Source organism: Cryphonectria parasitica (genome assembly GCF_011745365.1).
Source record: "Cryphonectria parasitica EP155 unplaced genomic scaffold M406scaffold_7, whole genome shotgun sequence".
Taxonomy (NCBI): domain Eukaryota; kingdom Fungi; phylum Ascomycota; class Sordariomycetes; order Diaporthales; family Cryphonectriaceae; genus Cryphonectria; species Cryphonectria parasitica.
This window is the reverse complement of record NW_024468915.1, coordinates 1,033,375-1,053,635: the sequence shown is the minus strand read 5'-3', so window position 1 is coordinate 1,053,635 and position 20,261 is coordinate 1,033,375. Positions and strand designations below refer to the sequence as shown.

The 20,261-nt window shown below is 51.8% G+C and overlaps 5 protein-coding genes across 5 annotated transcripts; 2 read left to right on the top strand and 3 right to left on the bottom strand.

The window, feature by feature from the left end:
* Window positions 1-454: 454 nt before the first annotated feature.
* M406DRAFT_236094 (uncharacterized protein) lies at window positions 455-3,709 on the bottom strand (the record flags this gene model as incomplete). Its single annotated transcript, XM_040916029.1, has 4 exons — window positions 455-2,866; window positions 2,960-3,136; window positions 3,218-3,418; window positions 3,602-3,709. Coding segments are annotated over 4 exons (2,898 nt in total), but the record flags the coding sequence as incomplete, so codon positions are not given.
* Window positions 3,710-4,953: 1,244 nt separating this feature from the next.
* On the top strand, window positions 4,954-5,508 carry M406DRAFT_263252 (uncharacterized protein; the record flags this gene model as incomplete). The annotated part of the gene is made up of 3 exons (XM_040917576.1): window positions 4,954-5,066; window positions 5,159-5,250; window positions 5,384-5,508. The coding sequence occupies 3 exons, from the start codon at window positions 4,954-4,956 to the stop codon at window positions 5,506-5,508; spliced, it is 330 nt and encodes a 109-aa protein (XP_040773334.1).
* Window positions 5,509-6,463: 955 nt separating this feature from the next.
* On the bottom strand, window positions 6,464-7,693 carry M406DRAFT_323518 (uncharacterized protein; the record flags this gene model as incomplete). The annotated part of the gene is made up of 1 exon (XM_040919780.1): window positions 6,464-7,693. A coding segment is annotated over one exon (380 nt), but the record flags the coding sequence as incomplete, so codon positions are not given.
* Window positions 7,694-14,267: 6,574 nt separating this feature from the next.
* Window positions 14,268-15,518, bottom strand: M406DRAFT_357416 (60S ribosomal protein L33). The gene is made up of 5 exons (XM_040923672.1): window positions 15,397-15,518; window positions 15,252-15,261; window positions 14,919-15,014; window positions 14,759-14,859; window positions 14,268-14,692 (listed from the first exon to the last, which is right to left on the bottom strand). Exons 1-5 carry the CDS (start codon window positions 15,419-15,421, stop codon window positions 14,595-14,597), a joined length of 330 nt encoding a protein of 109 aa, XP_040773332.1. The 5' UTR covers window positions 15,422-15,518; the 3' UTR covers window positions 14,268-14,594.
* A 1,577-nt stretch (window positions 15,519-17,095) lies between these two features.
* On the top strand, window positions 17,096-19,378 carry M406DRAFT_357414 (glucose-6-phosphate 1-dehydrogenase). The gene is made up of 7 exons (XM_040923671.1): window positions 17,096-17,135; window positions 17,346-17,418; window positions 17,472-17,492; window positions 17,555-17,899; window positions 17,969-18,908; window positions 18,967-19,081; window positions 19,168-19,378. Exons 1-7 carry the CDS (start codon window positions 17,110-17,112, stop codon window positions 19,169-19,171), a joined length of 1,524 nt encoding a protein of 507 aa, XP_040773331.1. The 5' UTR covers window positions 17,096-17,109; the 3' UTR covers window positions 19,172-19,378.
* The last annotated feature ends 883 nt before the right edge of the window (window positions 19,379-20,261 follow it).

Here is a 20,261-nt window from a genome sequence, read left to right as displayed (position 1 = left end):
CTTATGACAACAAGGAACAGCCGCTCTCGGTCATGTACTGGACTGTCCCGGCTGCAAGACCCGAACGGACCACATGGCAGATCATAAAGGGTTTAGTTCATTTTTTCCGAGATGCTGCTGCATGCTAAGGCAAGTCAGCCCATGTGGAGCATCAGGAAGCCACTGCTTTGAGGGGCGGGGGGTGGGGGATACACCGTAATGTAGTAAATATTAGGCAGGATATAAGGCAGTAGACATTATCACGTTCAACCAACGAAATCAAAATGAAAAGGTATAGTACCATTTTAATCGTATATCTTGGATGGTCCGCATACACAAAGTCTAACAATATCTACTACAATCCATCCATCAAGTATTCTTGGTAATTTTTTTCATCCATCCGTTATCCTTTCTATTCGTCGCTCTTCGGGGGCGTCAGGTAACAGTCGTCAGTGGTTGTTGATCCACCGCCCGCTCCCTTCATAATCGCCTCCGTGACATTTGCGACAATGTTCTCGCCGGCTTCCATGTCATTGGACTTTTCCATGTCCTCGCCATCGCCTGTGATCTGGTTGGCGAGCTCCAGCTTCACCTTACAGGCCTTGTAGATCAGCTCGTCTATCGTACCCTTTGTAATCAGCCGGATCACCTCAACGTCTCTCTTCTGTCCCAGTCGGTGGACTCGGTTCTCGGCCTGGATGTCTAGCTGGGGGTTGTCTGACTGATCAAAAATGATGATCTTGTTCGCGCCCGTCAGATTGAGGCCCACACCGCCTGCCATCGTCGTGAGGAGGAACACGGGAATTGTCTCGTCCCCCTGGAACTCGTCGACCAGGTCTTGACGATCCGCAACTGTTGTTGAGCCGACCAGCAGGCGGTATGCGATCCCCGACTCGCTGAGGCATTCCTCAATGATGCCAAGGCTCTTTGTGAAGGGCGAGAAGACCAGCACACGGTCTCCATTCTGCTGGAATTCATTGACGAGCTCGAGAAGTTTCCGTAGCTTGCCGCTCTCGTACCACGAGCCCTGTGGACAGTCAAAGTCTTGCACGCACTTGAAGTCTCGGCACCACAGGTGAAGCTCGAAATCCGAGTACGACTTCAGCTCGTTCTCCATGTGCAAGAGGTTTTGTTGGTCCACCCTGGAAGGAGCCTTTTCCATCAGAATTTTCGCCATCTTCTCGCACTTCTTATCACTAAAGAAACGCCTGAATAGCTGAGGATGTGTGGCAGCCTTTCGCAGCTGAATCCAAGGGTTGTTCTCATCGTTCTTGCGCTTGTCTGCCGTGCTCTTCTGATCCTTTGCTAGGCGGAAGTCGTTCACAAGGTCGTCGTATACTTTCTTCTGAACATCTGGCATGTCGCAATAGATAACTCTGCGCGTCTTGGGGGGGAGTGCTGACACCTTGTCCTTCTTGCGTACCAGAATGAATGGCTCCAAAATGCTCCGAGCGCGTTGGATGCGGTCGCTCAGGAGTGTAGCGCCCTCGCTGACCTCCTTTAGGGATGCCTTCTGCATGAACAGCTCCTCGATACACTCGCGGTCGCGGTGGAAAAGCTGCGGCGAAATGAAATTCAGAAGGGTCATCATCTCCATGATGTTGTTCTGAATGGGGGTGCCTGTGATTAGAATCTTCCAGTTTGCCCTGATCCGAATGAGGTCCGAGTACGTCTTGGTTTTTGCATTCTTCAGTCGGTGGCCCTCGTCAAAAAAGGCTGCGTTGATGCCGATCTTGTCCATCCAGATCGCATCCCTCGTACGGCTCATCTGCGAGAACGAGGTGAGGATGACGTGGCAGTCCTCAGACGACTCTAATATGTCTCTCGCTAGCTCATCTCGTTCTTCTGGAGGACCGGAGTACACAATCACAGACAGCTCCGGGGCGAACTTGGCAAACTCCTGCTGCCAGTTATCGACCAGTGTGGGGGGGACGACGACCAGGTTAGGTCCAGGCTTGTTCTGAAGGAGACCGGATTCGTGCACATCGTGAAGAAGCGCTAGGAAGGATATGACCTGGAAAGTCTTTCCTGTGCCCATATCATCTGCCAGAATGCCTCCGAAGCCACGGGAATACAGCTGCCACATCCAGTTCATCCCGTACAGCTGGTGAGGGAATAGCTTGCCGGTGACCAGCATGGGCTCTTTGGGGAATGGCAGCACGCCGGGTTCGGTAGGGCTCTTGACCGAATCATCGAGTTTGCCGAATCTGTCCATCTTCCAGCCTTCGATCTTCGATCTGATGATAGTGCCTTGGGTCTCGCACTGCTCGACGACTCTGTCGATCGCATTCAGACGCTTGATGTGCTGATTGAGCTCGTGAAACACATCCTCCCCAAGTTCGACCTTCTCCTTCCTCTTGCGTACTGTCTTGAAGTGGTAGACGGTTCTGACTTGGTTGATGCTGTGGAATGGGCGCTTGGAGATGAAGAACTTCGCGTTGTCCTTGGAGATCTTTGCGTCTGCGGCAAGTTGATCCACAGTGCAGGATTCCAGGTACTGCATGATCTTGGCGGCACGCTTCATTCCGACTCGAGGCTGTTCGATATCCTGCTGCTTAGTAGACTGTGCCTTCTGTTGGCCATGGTCCTCGTCCTCCTCAGACTCCTCGTCCGATCCAGACTGGTAGTTATCTCCGTCATCTTTAATGCTGGAGATGGATGCATTGTCATTATCGGATTCGGAATCAACAAGACTGATGAGAGGGGCAGCTGAAGGCTGCGAGGAGTTGGTCGCGTTGGCGGGGTTACGTCCTCGGACGAGGCGTCTGCGCTTTGGTCCAGGGACAGGAGATGCACTGAGAGATGCACTGGAGCGCTTCGGGGAGGGTGACGGCCGTTCGAGGCCTCCGCCGCCGAGCAACGTCTTCTCAGCAGCGGCCATATCACCCTTCATCCGCGTGAGCACGGCGGCGCAGAGGTGCAAAGAGTGCTTCCGGTGTGTCTTCTCGCGAAGCTTCCTGGCCTTCATCTGTGTGCGAACATCGTAGTTCTTCTCAAAATCGGCAGCCTGCTGAGCAGCCTTGGTGATGCGAGAGTCGTTCTTAGACGGACTCGTGAGTACCTCTCGCTGGAATGAGGTAGGTTTAATGTCGGCACCGTCGGATTGGTCACTGGCCGAGCTGTCTGAACGAGCACGGTGCTTGGGACTGCTATGAAGCTCATCACTAGACTCCGTGGGGCTCGGCTTGCGGTTGGGGATGCGACTGGTCATTCTTGTTCCGTCTGCCTTGATCTCAACTCTGATCCCGTCCGATCTGATCTCGATCGTGGTACCATCCGGCTTCTTTGTGACAGTCTTGGTGAAGGCGTTCTGGGGTGGTCGATAGAGAGTACCAGAGGGGAACATGCCCAAGATAGAAGGGCGAGCTCTCTGCTGCTGGACTGGAGACGACTTGAAAGGCGAAGAACGGGGAACCTCGATCTTGCTTGGTGGGGAGGACTTATCGCTGTAGGACGACGTGCTTCCAGCGGGGGACGAGGGGCCAGTGATTCGAGCCTTGGTGCTCAAGCCCATAGTTGGTCGATCAGTGATCTGAGTGGGCTGAGTACCGGCCAAAGAGGTGTACTCTGAACCGCCAAGAGTAGAGCGTTTAAGGATCTGAGTGGGCTGAGTGCCCTTCACGTCGTTGACCTTGTTTCCACCGAGTGTCTTTCGGCCGACGACCTGGGTAGGCTGGGTGAAGTAAGGCGACGAGAACTCAGGTTCAATACCATCATCATCGTCCTCGTCGGCGTCACTCAGATTGATAGGGTTACGCTGGGAGCCTCGGCCGCCGGAGGGCACCGCCCTGCCGCCGTCCCCGAGCCGAGCTGGCGAAGTGAGTGGTGATGAAGAGAAGGCCATGATGACGCTATCCCAGGATGGATATGATAGGTACAAGCGGAAGGCTGAACTAATGATTGCGCATTGCGCAAGGAGCAGCACGAAGCCGGTGAGTAGGTACAGTAAGTGAACAAGTGAGAAGGGGAAAGTGAGGAGGAAGTGAAGATTAGGAGGAGGTGGATGATGTGCGTCGGATGAACTCGAGGTCGAATTTGTCTCTCTCTCGATGCGTGACGCGTTACAGACTGGGACGAATGCGCGCAATAGGGTTGAAGGAACTCGAGTTTGGACAATAGAGAGACAAGAGGTTCGAGAGAGAAGTACTCAAATAATGACAGTCGAAGGTGTGAAATCGAAAACCCACCCCTAGCGTTCTTGTCCCTGCAGGACCCCGGCCTATTGTGGAGACAGCCAGAAATATTGAGAAAAAAGAACAATAGAAGTCGCGAGTAAAACACGCTTGGCCAGCCGCTAGGGAACCACCGTCACCCTCCTTTTTAACGCGCTGCCACGTGCCAGCTTCGATGTAAAATGCAGCAATGCAAGAAAAAAGGAGACAGGAAAAACGACCACCGTTCCAGCATTCACCTCTTGTTATATTTGTTTTCCCCCATAGAGCTCATGAAACTATTCCAAAGATTTGGTCGTTTCTTATTCTCGCACCAGTAAATCCATATGTGGTCAAATTTGGCTCATGTTAAGCTGCCTTTCATGGTCAGGAATCAAATGTTTGCCTGTATCGCGAAACCTATGTACTATTCATTCTACCTTAAAGGTACAGAGAGCTTCGACCAAGTCATATTCAGCCAACAAAGTTTATCCAACTGGAGTAGGATGACTCCCATATTCCTAGAAAAGAAAGAATACAAATAAAAGAATCATAGAACAGAAAGAGAGAAAAATATCAGTCAGAGGACTTTTGTAAGTACTAAGTACTAAGTAGCTTGGGTGCATTAGTTGAGCACCAGCACCAAGCTAAGTCGCTTCCAGGGCTCCCTCATCCAGTACCCAAGTACCTAGAGTAGTACCGTAGTAGGTACCGACTTACCCACGTCGCCTCAACTCACTTCCATCGTCATATTGCTACCATCTTTCAGAAACCACACCAACATCCCTTCACAAACCCTCTTACCCAAACCACGTTCTCAAAGATGGCCACCCGCAGGATCATTTCGACAGAGAAGACCATTCTCGACAAAGATGACACCGTAGGCGCCAGCCCAGCAGCCGACCAGAAGTCCGACATCAAGCCAGCCGTGCCCACGTGAGTGAGCTCGCTCCAGTTCCCGCCCCCCCCCCCCCAACAACAAAAAGAAAAGAAGATATCTCTTCCGCCTTCTAACACTCGCTCGGCAGGGATGTAATACTAAAGCTCCTCGGCTTCACGCTGGCCATGATCGTCTTGCCCATCGGATCGTACTATGCGACGGTCAACACCGTCTTCAAAGGTAGGTCAGGTCGGGTCCAGCGGCTGGGAAAGCTAGGCACGCGGTCCTCGGCCCCGCAAGAGAACGGGAGGGGGTGGGAGCTGGGCTGGTTGTTATACACGATGTGTGTGGCTGACGAGCAACTTTTCTCTAGGCAATTCTACCTTTGCAGGCGCTCTGGCTGCCATCATGGCCAATGTCGTGCTCATCGCTTATGTGGTTGTTGCGATGAGAGAGGATCAGTCGGAGCAGCAGCAAGAAACAAAGAAGGATCGCTGATGATGTGACTGTGCAGCATTGGCGGCAGTATAGGCTCAGTCAGGCCCAGCGGATGTTCTTGTTAGATCAAAAAGGGATTGTTGAAGGGGGTGAGGGGGTTGAGCATTGGCCTGGTTTGGGAAAGCAGCTGCTTGTGGATGGTTTTGCCCCTGCCCAAAGGAAGACATTTTCTGAGGTGGCGGGCGGAGCAAGTCGTCTTGCGGAGACACATAAGGACATCACGAGACGTTGCCTTGTGACGAGGATAGTATGTATCTATATCAGCGCATGGATCAGGTGTATCTTTGAGGGTAATCAGGTATATAAAAAAAAGTGTCTCTTCTGATGAAATATCTTATATGTAGCCACATCTTGACAAGGTATCTATCTCGACTTCGAACAGTCGAATGAATGTGCATATTACAGCTCATGAGGCTGTTCTCCGACAAATACCCAAGGAACCTGCTGGAATATGTTCCAGGTCCTAGCCCATCCCGCGAAGTGTTCTCTGAATGTCTTGATGCCTTCGTCATTACCTAATCCGCCTCGCGCCCCTCCCAGTATGCTCCCACTGGATTCAGACCCCCAATCTGAGGATATTTACTTGCCTGCAGACCCAAAGCACTTCCTCTGTGTTGTCAATTGCCACTAACTTCCTCGGCACTGCTTATAAGTGGACTATAGACCCAGAGCCTGCTAAGTGCTGTACTAGATGCTCAGCGTCATCGACCATGACTTCTGGAGGCTTCGCTAGGTTGCTTTCATCTTTCTTTTCATCTCAAATGACATCCAGCCTGCTGTGGATAGATCAAGCCTGCAATATAACTGGGACAGGAACTTTCGTTAACCCTGCTCTCCTACATATCTCAGCTCCGGCGCTCACCCTTCCAGGAACAGGCCGTGCAGAAGCAAGTTTCTCCCACTGGTCACCATCTACTACCATTGCACTGATTCGTAAGGACGAGGGGACAACGTTGTGAGCTCAAACAAGTTCTTTCCTTCTATGATGAACCATGCCGCTCTGTTCAGTTTCGTCTGCATGAGACCACCGACGTATTCTATCGATATTGATCGAATATTCCGTCCTGTGCGTAGCTAATTTCCACCACATCATTGCCGCCTGAGTTCCATGCACATAGGAGGCAGCCACCTTGTCCTCCTGCTGGACATAAAGAATCATGATGAGTGTTCCTGAAAGTGACCTAGATATGCCACTGCAAACGGCCTGTCGTGCAAATGATGCCGGCCCGTAAAGATTCTTACAGAAAGAGCCCCTTCCACAGTTCCGTCTCCATGATGAGGAGCCTAGACACCAGCTCTTCTGGTGCCAAAAATTATCGACTCCACGCAGTTCTTGTTGAGATACAGCTCTGCCTCTTTCAACTATATGTACTCATTCCCTCATCCCGTTCGTAAAAACCCGACAAGTTGGAGAATTGATACCGTAACAACCGTGACCTGAGTAGGCCGGACCCGGAAACAAAGAAAATAAAAATTAAGATCGAGAAAATGAGGTTGGTTATGAAATGCACTGCAGACAACGCAAGTACAAGGCGGAAGACCATTCCCTCTCGTTCTGGTTGGAGGAGTTTTGGAGATTCGATCTTCGCACGGCCTATCGAGCCCGCAGTGGTTTCGACGCCTTTGATATCATGTTTCTTTTACGGGAATCTTTTGTGCAGAGATCGGCCATCTGGCTTCACCGTTCGGTCCGAATCTGTCACATAATGACTTTGGCCTCCCATGCTCCGCTGCGGCTGGTTTCCGGGTTGTACGCCACCCACATCCTCCCCACGCAACATGCCGTCACCATCTTCTGGGGCTTCCTAGTTCCCCTTCCCAATGCCGAAGAAGCTCCTGCGTTTCTTTTGTTTATCCTGTGTGGACTGAGTATCCTGTACGGGCTTCCTAAGCATGGGACCATCCTTCCTAGGCGGAGGCGGCGCACCCCCGCCGGACTGGTTTCCGTGCTGCGAGCCACCCACTGAGAATGTCGACGAGGTATACTCAGGGGCTTGACTGAACCCAATGCCGTAGTCGTTCACAGGTTCTGGTTGCCGCTTGGGTGGCGACTGACGGCGCTCGACAGAGCTGTTGTCTGAAGTTGCAGGATCTCCTGGTGTTCCAGAGCCTGAAGCCACCGCGTCGTATGACCGGTTGTCGTAATACGGATTGCCGCCGGCAGCTCGCTGGTTGGACTGCATCTCCGAATTCATTCGGGGGGCGCGTCGTCGGTCTTGTGGTGGACCCCAGCGACCCTGCTGTTGTGGCTGTTGCTGCTCGTAGTAGCTGTCGGCTCGGAAGGCGCCCGACTGGGGACGACTGGCCTCACCCCCGTAGTAGCTCTGCTGCTGGTAGCGGCCTGGAGATAAGAAGGAAAATACATTAGCCATACCGATTTACCTACGATTGAGCAAAACGCAATGGAGAACAAATAAAAATAGCTGGCTTACTGCCGTTCCCATGATAGCTATTCCGTGGGTTCCAGCCGCTCACCACGGATTCGTTGTCTGAGGCGGAAAAATAATCAGTCAATAAAATGCCGGTAGGATGGAGAACGCGCTCGGGCTTTCCACAAAGGTCGGGTCTTGTGCTTATTCCTTTTGGTTTTTTGGATCGGGTTGCAGAGGACCCCTTGGGGGGGGGGGGGTTGGATGATAATATTTACCTCCTCCTGTGTTGATCATAGAAGATCTCTCGTTGCGTCTGATGGCACTCTCGAACCCTCTTATTGTATCAAGAGGTCTCTCTAGTCTCCAGCGCGTTGGATTGGATTGATCCGGATCGGCTGCAATGGAGAGATTAGCATTTCGATTTATATACGCGTGAGAGAGAAACTTACTGATAACGTTTCCGGCTTTGTCTGTGTGCTCCATCATGCGCAGGCTTCCCATCGTGTGTCTGGCTTGCGCCGCGATCAAAGCTACGTGAAGAAGTCAGCCAATTGCGACATGTCGCGCCATGCAAGCCTCAGTGCGAAACGTACCAGGCTCCGCCTCGTTCATAGCCATAGTCGGATCGGCCTTGCTGTGCAGTCGCTTTGCTTCCTTCTCGAAGTGTGTTTCGATAGCGTCGCTGTGGCCTTTGTCTGAACTGCCTTGGGAACGAAAACTGAATCCCCTGGATCGAGTCTTGTTGGCCCTGGACGGTCTGGCGTGGGAGGGCTGCGTAGATTGATAAGAAACCTGCGGCTGCTGATACTCAGGGTTTTGTTGCTGGCCTGGGGGCGTCGGCAGTGGATGCCTGTTCTGTTGCGACTCCATCTTGTCTGTCTGTGCTCGGGCACGATCCTCTATCGTACGTCTTAATTGACCGGAGGTTTGGCGCTTCAATGGGTCTCGCAGGGGCTCAATGGGGGGGTTTCAGTGGAGACGGGGTCCGCTGATGTAGATGGGACCCAACGACAATTCGATGATGGTTGATCGGAAATCAAGTATGCGCCTCGAAGGTTTTATCGCAAAGCGGATACAGGATCGGGAAGCGGGTAGCTGAAAGCTGAAAAGAGGACGCAGATTAAAAACAAAATATAAGGTAGAGAGGAGAAAGAAGACGTGCCCAGCAGGAATGGCGGATATTGGTTGATGTCTTGGGGGAGCTCGATGTCGCAGAAGTGGTAGCGCGCCAGGAAACAGGCCTGTCTCGTGTGGCTGGGTTGGATGTAGCGGTTGGGGAGAAGTCGATGAGCACCGGACCACTGCGACAGGGGCCAAATGAGTGTGTCTTTTGCACAGGACGGGATCCTCTGCGACCACTCTGGAGATGTCCGCCGATGGTCTTGGCGCCCTTTGTCCGCCTGGAGATACAGTTCGTCTTGTTACGGTGGCGGTCGAGAAGAGCCAGTGACCACTTGAAAGGACCCGAAGGGGTGAGCTGGCAACGCTAATTTGTAGGTGCTTGCTTTTTTTGGTCGAACAACCGGTGAGTCGGGGAAGCTGCGGACACGCGGAGTCCAGCACGGGGCCGTTTACGAGTTCTTTCTTTTTTATCTTTTTTCTTCCCTTCCCTAGCGGGTCCGAGGTGTCTTGCCGGGAGGTTCCTGCTTATGTACTACGAATGATGGTGATGGTGTGATGCTGGCTGTATAGGCTAGCTCAGTTTTTCGTGGCCGCCGCCGTGGCTCTCTCTTTCCACCAGGACAGTGCGATTCGTGATTGAGTGTGCGTGTGGAGGGGCGTGACGCGGCCCTGTTCTTGCGAGCGAAAGTCTAGGATGAAGGATCGCCTGTCAATCGTTCCGACAAGTTCCCAACGCGCGGAGGTGAATTGCCGTAGGTGGTGGTTGCTTGTCGTCTGCCCAGGCTCCTTGTAGCATTGGCTAACCCTAGTCGATCTTGTGCATCCGTAGGTGCCGGAGGCTGGTACTGCAGGGTGTTTGCTTGGGCTGACTTTGGCTTTCCACTAAAGCCTCGAGTTATGAGAGTAGTCAGTACAACCCTTCCCTAGTGGCTTCCACGTACGTCTGGTCGGACCGAACAGTGCAATCTATCTGCCAACCGTTAAGCGCCAAAGCGTCTCTCTATGATGACCCTGGAATCGGATTTCAGATTAGGTGCAAGATTGGCCGGGCAGCAGGGAGGCGCCTAGAAGCCTCAACGTGCTAGAGAAGCGCGTTTCGGCAGGAGAACGGTCTGGTCAGATGCTTGCGGTACGAGCTGACGTCAACCTGGAACTGAAGGGTCTAGCAGTGGCGGATGTGGAGCCGAGCTCGAGGAAGAAGGGTTCGAGAGTGAAACGGGCACAAGTCGTCGTCGCGCCTGTTGTAGAATCTTGTGGCCGCAAGAGATTTTGAAGATCTTGGTGGAATGCGATTGTTGATGGGAATGTGTTAACTTCTAGAGATGCACATCCAACCAAACAATCAAAACGACAAAGATAGTGGTTGTGGTGTCCAGTGCTGCAGCGGCTGCTAAGGTATTCGTAGTGTGCCAGGCAACATGGGCCCTGGGACAACCACTGACACCGGGAAAGGACCCACGCGCAACAGTGGACCACACATCAACAGTGGATGGTGGGGGTGGTAAGGTGATAGAGTGTGGCAAGTGGAGCCACCAGGGCAGTGCGCGATAGTTTCGATCAAAAAGCTGACTGGGGTCGAGGTTGGTGACAGATGTTGCAAGATGGTGTAGATGATGAAACAAATAGACAAGAATAGGATGGCAAAAGTCAAATGCAGTGGTGACTGGCAAACTTCTAACAAACCAAAGATGTTAAGTAGGCAGCTAACGACATGGCTTGTGTTTCTTTTTTTTTTTTGGTTGGTTGGGGTTGGAAGGAGATGAAGCCTTGGGGGACGACGGGGGCACAGCTCAGCAGCATTTTGGGGGGGGGAGGGGGAGGGGGCGGTTACCAGAGAACCTGATAATTTTAAACTCGCCTCTCAATCATTAATGACGAGGCTTGTGTTCATCTTCTTGAAAATGAATGGGTCAAATGTATGAAAACAGTCCTGTAGTTGACGCGGGCAGCAGCTGGTAGTACTTTCGTGGACTTGACAACCTCTGAGACCCCAAATTCAGGTTTTCATCGAATTCCCCCGCCTGTTTCCGTTCTGCAAGTAAGACGGGTATGGTTCACCCAGCCAGCCTATTTAGATATTAGCTTCACACCCTGACCGGCGCTTGGCCAATGGTGCATCCAGATGGCGTATCGCAGATCAAGCAGTCAGGCACGTTACTGCATCCCACCCTCGTGTTGAGAAATCCGTATAGTACGTGCAGTAAATCCCCCCCCCCCCACGGCAAACTAGAAGGCATTCATCCCTGGAGGATACGAGGACCTGGGGTATTTCCCTATGGCAACCTAATGCACCATACCACACTGACTGCCTACATGCGTGCATTGTAACCAGCAAGCATACCATAGCACAACCCTTCCAGACCTGCCAGCCAATGCTTTTATCTGGTTGGTATCTGTGGCGACATGTCAGCTTTGACGTAACAGACAGGCCTTCCGAGGTGGGAAACACAGACAGCTCCCAACCCCCCGCCGCATGCATACTGAGGCACGAGGCCACGCTTAGATGGGCGGGCCGCAGGAATGAGAATGCGCACATCGTTTCGGCTTTGTTTTGCCGTTCCATGATACTTGAGAATTCCAGCGCGCTGCAGTCCACACCCTTATGCGCGGCCCAACTGCATCCCAATGCTTCGCCTCACAGACACGTCGAGTGCACGTATGCTACTCTACAGTACAGCCCTGATATCAATTGGAATTTTTCTTAGCTCTCTTTTTCTTTTTTCTTTTCTTTCCTATTTTGCCCCTCTCGCCCATCACTGACTGCTAAGCCTCCTTCCCATCGTCACTGCAACGTGGAGCCCCCCAACGCCTAAGCTCCACCCGGCCCGAGGGGTTGGGCGATCGCCCAAGGCCCTGGCACGTGCCTGGCTGCTGGCAAGGATTCCGGGGGGCGCTTGATATTGATTCACCTTGTGGAGCACCCTGGGAAGAGAGAGAAAAAAAGGCTTCATAACAATTATTGTGTACTTCATAGTAGTCTGCAGTCTCGGCAATGCAGCTGCAAGTGGACCCTCCAGTGCCTCCCAAGCCTACTTGCTGAGGAGTCCTGCAGGGCATCAAGTTCGGTATTTGCAAGGCTCGGCGCCATTGACGTCCAGGGTTATGGAACGCCATTAGGATTTGCGACGCTACTAACTCCAGGTCAGAAAACTGCTTCGTCATTGACATCGCTGCATAGCGTAAATCACGTCTGGGACGGTGATGATTTTCGCTCTCTCATCTTTCCGTCAGCTCGAAGCTTTGTCGATGTCATGTTTTACATAAATTGACCCCCACCCACCCCCCCCCGGAGAAAAGAAAGGAGTAGATGAGAAGCCTTGTAGGCAACCTAAACGTCGCCCACAGTCAACCTGACTCTTACTGTAAGTGAGAGAGTGGGTTGTATCAATTCTGAGACTTGAGTCGCAGGTTTGCATCAATATATTGGGTATATTCTCATCAGTCGCTGCCAATGCCCATGCGAAAGCCACAAAAAAACATGGGAACGCGTAAAATTATCTATAAAGAAAAGGGGTAAAATAAAATCGAGTTACACGCTGAAGGGGCATCCATGTGATCATCGATCTGCCTTGCAACTTCTTATGGCCCCAGTGTCGGTGTTGTACGACACTTGCTGAAATAGATATTTGCTTGCAAATTGGCACATGTTCGTTGTAGCGGGTCGCACGTAGTCTGGAAGCACAAGCGCAGTCGTATAGAGAATGCCTGGCCTCCTGTGGATGCTGATATCAACGACCCCAGATGAAATAAAAAGAAAAAGGATAAAACATGTAAAAAAAATATTCACTGATCCTGCGTTTCATTGACCATGGAGATTATAAGGTACTCCCAGCACATATCGCGAAGCACGAGGGCCGGTCAAGTATTGTCGCAGGGAGCGATTTAAATTGTATGATAGCCGTCACACAAGATTTCCAATCGGTTCGCTTTTACATACTGACTATTGAAGTCGAGCGCAAAAACTTGAGCGAGTGTTGCCTGGGGCCTGCCAGAGTCCGCTTCGCTGGATAATCGCTGTTCACACATCCCTCACCTTGGAACTCTCCAGGAAAATCTCTGCGATGCTCCGCCTCTTCCCACCTGGCGAGTTTATCTTTGGGGCCGATAGACTTCAGCTTGCGTTCCGTCGACATGACAAGTCGTCACCGCAACGTATGCAGGGCTGATCAGGTGGTTGGCATCGCCTTCTGGGGATCGGCTACCACTGAGCTCATCATGGAAAATCCTGTACTTTCTTGTTTCGAGGGTGGAAAGGATCCATCAACACCAAATCAATTGAGCCTTGTCGAATAATGAGTCTCCACTGAAGCATGGTGACATCCTGTTCCATGTCGAAAACCACGTTCTCGAATCAACTCTTCAGCTTCGTCGTACTTCACCGGCCGGATATAGGAACCACGAAAGATTGGACACACCTGTTTAAGCAAAAGACGAACGTGACTCCTGTATGAAGAACAACAAAAAAACGAAAATAGGGAACAATATAAATTCCAGGTCAAGCAGGGTCGTTGGGACTATGCCATCCAGTGCACGTCCGGGACAGGATTTCGAACTCACCACATGCTATGGTGGCAGCCACGTCACCGTCTGCCTAAACCCGTCAATTGACTGGCAGAAGGTTTCCTACGCCAGTTCCTATAGCTAAATGCACCGAGATCGAGGACTTACTATAGGGTAGTTCTATCTCTCGCTGACCCTCTCAAACTAGGCGGTTACGAGGCACTCCGACTATTGTCAGGGGCACATGATTCTCTAGAAACGTGGCGTTAACCCTGCTCAGTGTTGTGCTCTCGGCGCCAAATGCTTTCAATAAGCCCACCACATAGATTCGATAGTCAGGACCTTCCTTGAGCTGCCTAGCATTCCGAACGGCCAAGTAGGTCGTTCAGCGCTCTGTCGGGGAGGTGGAGGCTGGATCGCGCTCTGGTCCACGATGACCTCTCATGCCGTAGCATGCAACCATTGGAACGGCCTAATATGCTCAAGCACTACTATCTGCTATCAGAAGAACATGGTACCGTCTAGATTGATTCGAGTCGACACATGTCAGGACTGCCATATTGGTAAGCGGCGGGACGGGCAAGCACATCATGATTGTGAAAAAGAACCAAAGAAGAACCAAAGACACTGGTTCATACCAGGGCCCGTCATTAGTACGAACATGACGACCAGAGTGGCCACTCCGTGGCAGCTCCACTTGCACGATGTTGAATATTGTTGATAGCCATCAAAGGGACGCGAAACAAGAAACGCAAGGACGACAGTGTTGAGCATGAGTTGTTGAGGTAGCACGATCGGCTCTTCAAATTCAAGATGCTTTATTGAGTCCTAGGGATCTGGTTATTCCCTGTGTATGCAACAACTGGCCCCGTTTCCAGAGCCTGTCGTCTATAGCCCCGGAGGGAGCCTTCCTCGTGTCGGACCAAGCACGCGAGAAACCACGGATCGTTCATCGTCTTTTATAGTGGCCAGGCAACTCTCATCAGTTGATTTGCATGCCAGAAAGCAGACCTCGAGTAAACCCCCGCCAAACCGAGATGCAGCTAATCGATTCCAATTTTCCCTCAACTCCATCCATGAAAGACCGATCCCTTATATCGCAGAAGGGTAGAGCATGATGCGGACGGAGGCACCGAAAGAACGAGAGGGGAGAGGGTTGGAGAACTTGGCGCGGACAACACCGGAGTTGCCTGTAGCATGAATTGTCAGTGATCTGCCTTTCCATGGTCCAATTGCACGGGTGGATATGTATGTACCATGAGGGCGAGTGACCTTGCCCCAGATGACACGGATCTTGGAGCCGCGGACCTCCTTCTGAGCCTTGTAGACATATGCGACCTTCTTGCCGAGGTAGAAGCTGTTTTCTTGTCAGAACCTGACGCGACGAATATCCCAGATGATGTTTTGAGGACGTACTTGGCAGCCTCGGTGTTGTCGACACCCTCGATCTTGATCAGGCTGGTGCTGGGGTGGGTGACATGTCGGCTACGCTGGTAGGACAGGTGGCGACCCCTGTGATTATACTCGTCAGTCTTGCTGTTCGTGTGTGCGTGTGTGTGTGTATTTGTGGCAGCCTCGTTTGATGAAAAATCGCATCGTCACTGGCTTCGGGTCCCATCGCATTGCCTCTTCCTCCTCCACCTCTTCCTCTTGCTACCCCTCGCACCCAGTTGTGCTGCCTCCAGACTTGACCCAAGCCCCACCATGCACTCCTTTCTGCTCGAGGGATCGTAAATCGATGCAACTTACTTAACGTAAACTAGAAATAGGCAGAGTCAGTAAACAGCAGATACAACAGAGACCGCGGCACCAAGGGTTTGTGGGCCACGACGATGTCCACCGAAATCCCCTCAATGGCGACGGTGACATGTAAGGACGGGGATGAAGAACTCACGTCTGTGACCGGCGTCGGTAGGCATCTTGACTTTTTCGAATTCTCTCCGTGCCACTTGGAAGGGAAAGAAGGGAAAAAAGGAAATTGGAGTTGGCTGCGATTGACTTGGTGGTTGATCGTCTTGAAAGTCGCTGTCAGTACGAGGGCGTCTCCAAACTATGGGGCGTCCAGAGGCAGGGCACACTTTGGAAAATTATTGCGATCACGTGGTTTTGCTGACATAAGCCCAGTGGTTGACATCCCTGTAAAAGCGCCGAGTTCTGCTCTGGGACTTAAGAAGCGCGGCTGGCAAATGGTGTCGCGACTCGGCGCTTCAACCACTCACCCTAGACCCACATATGATGCAATGCACAAGCGATTCCATGCTCTGATTCCTCGCTGCCCGAAGGTGTTCAGGCTGGTTTCCTAAACCGGAGCAGTGATGGATTGATATGATAGTTGGAATATCGCGATGCGGCTTTACTGTGAACATGACATTCAAGATGGAATCCAGCGCATTGCCCATACATTTCGTCCTGGGCCTGTCAAATGCTGATTAGACTGACCGGTAGCAGCAGGTCTCCGCCGGGAGGACTGCAAATTGCCCAGTCCCCGAGATCTCCGGCCGGCTCATACTTGTCCGAGTTGTAGAACGAGATTTGGCAGCTGGAACAACACCCAGTAACCCATGTGGAGCTTACAAAAATGTCCGTAGACTGGAGGAATGGAAGGAGAACAAAAGAGAAAATTGAAAAACCGGGAGGTACCCGTGGAAGGCAGACATGCTCATGAAGAACCCTTGCTACATGATCGTCAGTGTCCACTACCTTAGAGCCATTACAATGTCAGAGGTCCTGGAAAACACTCCTAGAAAAAAAAAGGAAGAAAAAAAATATCTACATTGGTCGTGAGCGATTTTCATACGTCAATACCATGTTTCAGTGAAGAAAAAAAATTTAAATCTGTCCAATAGGCTAGAAAAGCTTGATAATGGAGAGAGCTATCGGCATGAGTAACGGCGAGTTGATAAAATCTGATGTAGATGAAGATTTGGAAACCGTCCTCAAGTTGCCATTTCATCATAACCACGTATGTATACTATATGCCTGTTTGGAGGATGAGAAACAATTGTTGAGAGCTCCAGTCTAGCTCCCAAGTCACTAGTTCTGACGCCGGGCCAAAAATTTGTTTACGTCGTCATCATGCACCCCGAGACTTGGATGTATCATCAAGCTGTCGGTCGCAAATGCCTACTGTGATTAACCGTCTAGTTTGCTTCTGTGATGACTTAAAAATGCCTGGAGAATTTAGCTGTGAAATGACATTATCACCTTGAGATTGATTGAATCCACGTAGCGATCATTTTACGTTCAAGTTGCAGCAAAGAGATACGGAGATATGGGTATCAGTGTACCAACCGATAGCGTAAGTGCGCCTGCATCGGCATGCAGAGGCTGTTAGTGACCCTATCAGACCCAGAGCAAGTACCCCGCGACGGTGACATCGACCCAGCGGAATCTGCGGCATGAGTAAGCTTGGGACTCGCCTTTCCTAGCTCCTGCCCGCCAGTACTGCGACAACCCCGAGCGCTCCCTCCGATTTTCCTGCCTTTTAAACCACCCTGTGCCCCCGTCTCGCCCTTCCTCACCGTGAACAGCATATTCCTCTCGACCCGCTCTCCTGTTCCTCTCTACAATCCTGCATTGCCCTCCTCCTCCCTCGAGCAAGACCAAGATGGCAGACTTGCACTCCGCCGCCGCGTAAGTGAGCCCCGCGAGCCCCGCCAGAGAGACCAAGTGTGTATGCAGTGTATCGACCAGTGCTGGGAGCGGCAAAGGTGCGACGAGAGACAGCCCGTCCACCTGGAACACTACCCATTTCCTCGTAGACACTACCAAGAATGAGGCCATCGCATATGTTTGGAGGCCATTCCTATATTGTATCGCAGCTGACAAGCTTTCAAAACGCAGCGCCATGGACCTCAAGGACAACACCGTCATTGTGGTCCTCGGAGCCTCCGGCGATTTGGCCAAAAAGAAGACTGTGAGAATCATAACATTCCCAGCGTCATAAGTGTCGTCGCTAATTGTTTCTAGTTCCCGGCCCTGTTTGGTCTTGTAAGTCCAACCAACGACTCGAGGACGATTCCCGACATGTACACTAACGAGCCCTCACCAAGTACCGAAACCAATTCCTGCCTAAGGACATCAAGATCGTCGGCTATGCCAGGACTAAGATGGACCATGAGGAGTACCTGCGCAGGGTCAAATCATACATCAAGACACCTACGAAGGACATGGAGAAGATGCTTGAGGACTTTTGCAGCCTCTGCACATACGTTTCCGGCCAATACGACCGCGACGACTCTTTCCTGGCCCTCAACAAGCACCTCGAGGAGATCGAGAAGGACCGCAAGGAGGCACACCGTCTCTTCTACATGGCACTGCCACCTAGCGTCTTCACAATCGTCTCCCAACATCTGAAGAGATGCTGCTACCCGACAAAGGGCATCGCTCGTGTTATTGTGAGTCGCCTGTACCCTCCCTTGCTATGTGTCCTCAGCTGGCTTACCCATACTCTTTGTCTGAAACAGGTCGAGAAGCCATTCGGCAAAGATCTTGCCAGCTCTCGTGAGCTGCAGAAGTCCCTGGAGCCCGACTGGAAGGAGGACGAGCTGTTCCGCATCGATCACTATCTCGGCAAGGAGATGGTGAAGAACATCCTGATCCTGCGCTTCGGCAACTCGTTCCTTGGGGCTACTTGGAACCGTCACCACATCGACAACGTCCAGATCACATTCAAGGAGCCCTTCGGTACCGAAGGTCGTGGTGGATACTTTGACGAATTCGGCATCGTTCGAGATGTCATGCAGAACCATTTGCTGCAAGTCCTGACCCTTCTCGCCATGGAACGACCTATTTCTTTCTCCTCCGAGGATATCCGAGACGAGAAAGTGCGGGTTCTCCGAGCCATCCCGGCCATCGAGCCGAAGAACGTCATCATCGGCCAATACGGCCGCTCCCTTGATGGCAGCAAACCCTCTTACAAGGAAGACGACACCGTCCCGAAGGACTCCCGATGCCCTACCTTCTGCGCGCTGGTTGCGTACATCAAGAACGAGCGGTGGGATGGCGTCCCATTCATCATGAAGGCGGGCAAGGCTTTGAACGAGCAGAAGACGGAGATCCGCGTGCAATTCAAGGACGTGACCTCTGGTATCTTCAAGGACATTCCCCGCAATGAGCTGGTCATGCGCATCCAGCCCAACGAGAGTGTATACATCAAGATGAACTCGAAGCTGCCAGGTCTGAGCATGCAGACCGTCGTCACAGAACTGGACCTGACCTACCGGAGACGGTTCTCTGACCTCAAAATCCCGGAGGCCTACGAGTCACTGATCCTCGACTGCTTGAAGGGTGACCACTCCAACTTTGTCCGAGACGATGAGTTGGATGCAAGCTGGAGGATCTTCACCCCACTTCTCCACTACCTCGACGACAACAAGGAGATTATCCCAATGGAGTATCCTTATGGTGAGTTTTTATTCAAAGTATCCACGGTGACAACCTCAGACTCTAATTCATCGAACAGGTTCTCGCGGTCCAGGCGTGCTTGACGACTTCACTGCATCGTATGGATACAGGTTCTCTGATGCCGCGGGCTACCAATGGCCGACGACCTCAGCCACGCAGCCAACGAACAAGTTGTAAGTCCTGTGAACTGCAATGCGCTCCAAATCGAAGGTCACTATAGTCAGCACTTTGAGGAATTGTAAATAACAATCAGCAATAGCTAGAGGAGGTATCTAAGAACCCTATCAGCGCGAAACTCTTGGCCCCCCCCCCCCCAAACCCAACCCTCAACCTGGAATAAGATTCTCAACCTCAAATGATGGATTCTCGAGAGATTAGGATATACGGATGACGCAAGTTCCGGTTGCCAGAGAGGATACTTATAGAACAGAAGGCCACTGATCAAGTTCTGTAATACAATCGGTTCCCCCATGTCTTGGAAAGCGATTCACAACGTGATGAAGTTTACCCATCCCCTTGTACTGTAGATTGATTTGAATTACGAAGGTGCTTGCTGGTGATTTCTGTGTGCAATATATCGATTGAATTATAACGTTCTTGCATATACAGAATTGCCTCGGTGAGATGGTGCATCGTTCCGCGATCGTGCATCCAGCGCCCCTTGCTGGCACCCGGAGTGCCAGAGGAAAATGGAAGACCTTGTTGTGAAATTTTTCTGGCCTGACTTCAATTGCGCTCCTGGAGGATGTTCATTTATGCGCTACAGCTGCAATTATAAAGGCTGCAGCCGTCAGAAGAGATGCGCCGAGTGGCAGTCGGCACCGTAGTCACGTGGTAGTAAGGTGAAAGGGAGACAAAGGGGATAGCACGGCTATCATAGGCATGGGGGGAGTTTAGTAGAACTGTCGTGGCTAGGTAAAGCGGCCTGGCAAGCGGCCAGTAGGCTTGGGCCTGTACTTGTAACCACAGGGTACTTACTTACATAGTAGGCTTATAGGTTTGGCGCCGCGTCGAGACGAGACCTGGGCACTGGCGCTAAAGTTAGTGCCTGCGTCCCACCCCGGCTTCGACCTGACCCTTCACGTCAATCAGCAACCTGCCAACCTTGGACCTTTCGAACTTGTTACCCTCATCAACTTTCTCACATACCTTACCCTCCAACCTGGCTGTCCCCGCCTCACCTTAACGTCAACACAAGGGAGCGCCCGACAACGCGCATTGCGAAAAAGAGCCATTTTGGGAACAGTCGCATTGTCTACAGACAGAAACCTTCGTGACAGCTTTCGCGGCGACGACTCCCAAGAGTTACCAACCTCCTCCACCTCTACTGCCGAACGCGACTGACGACAGACT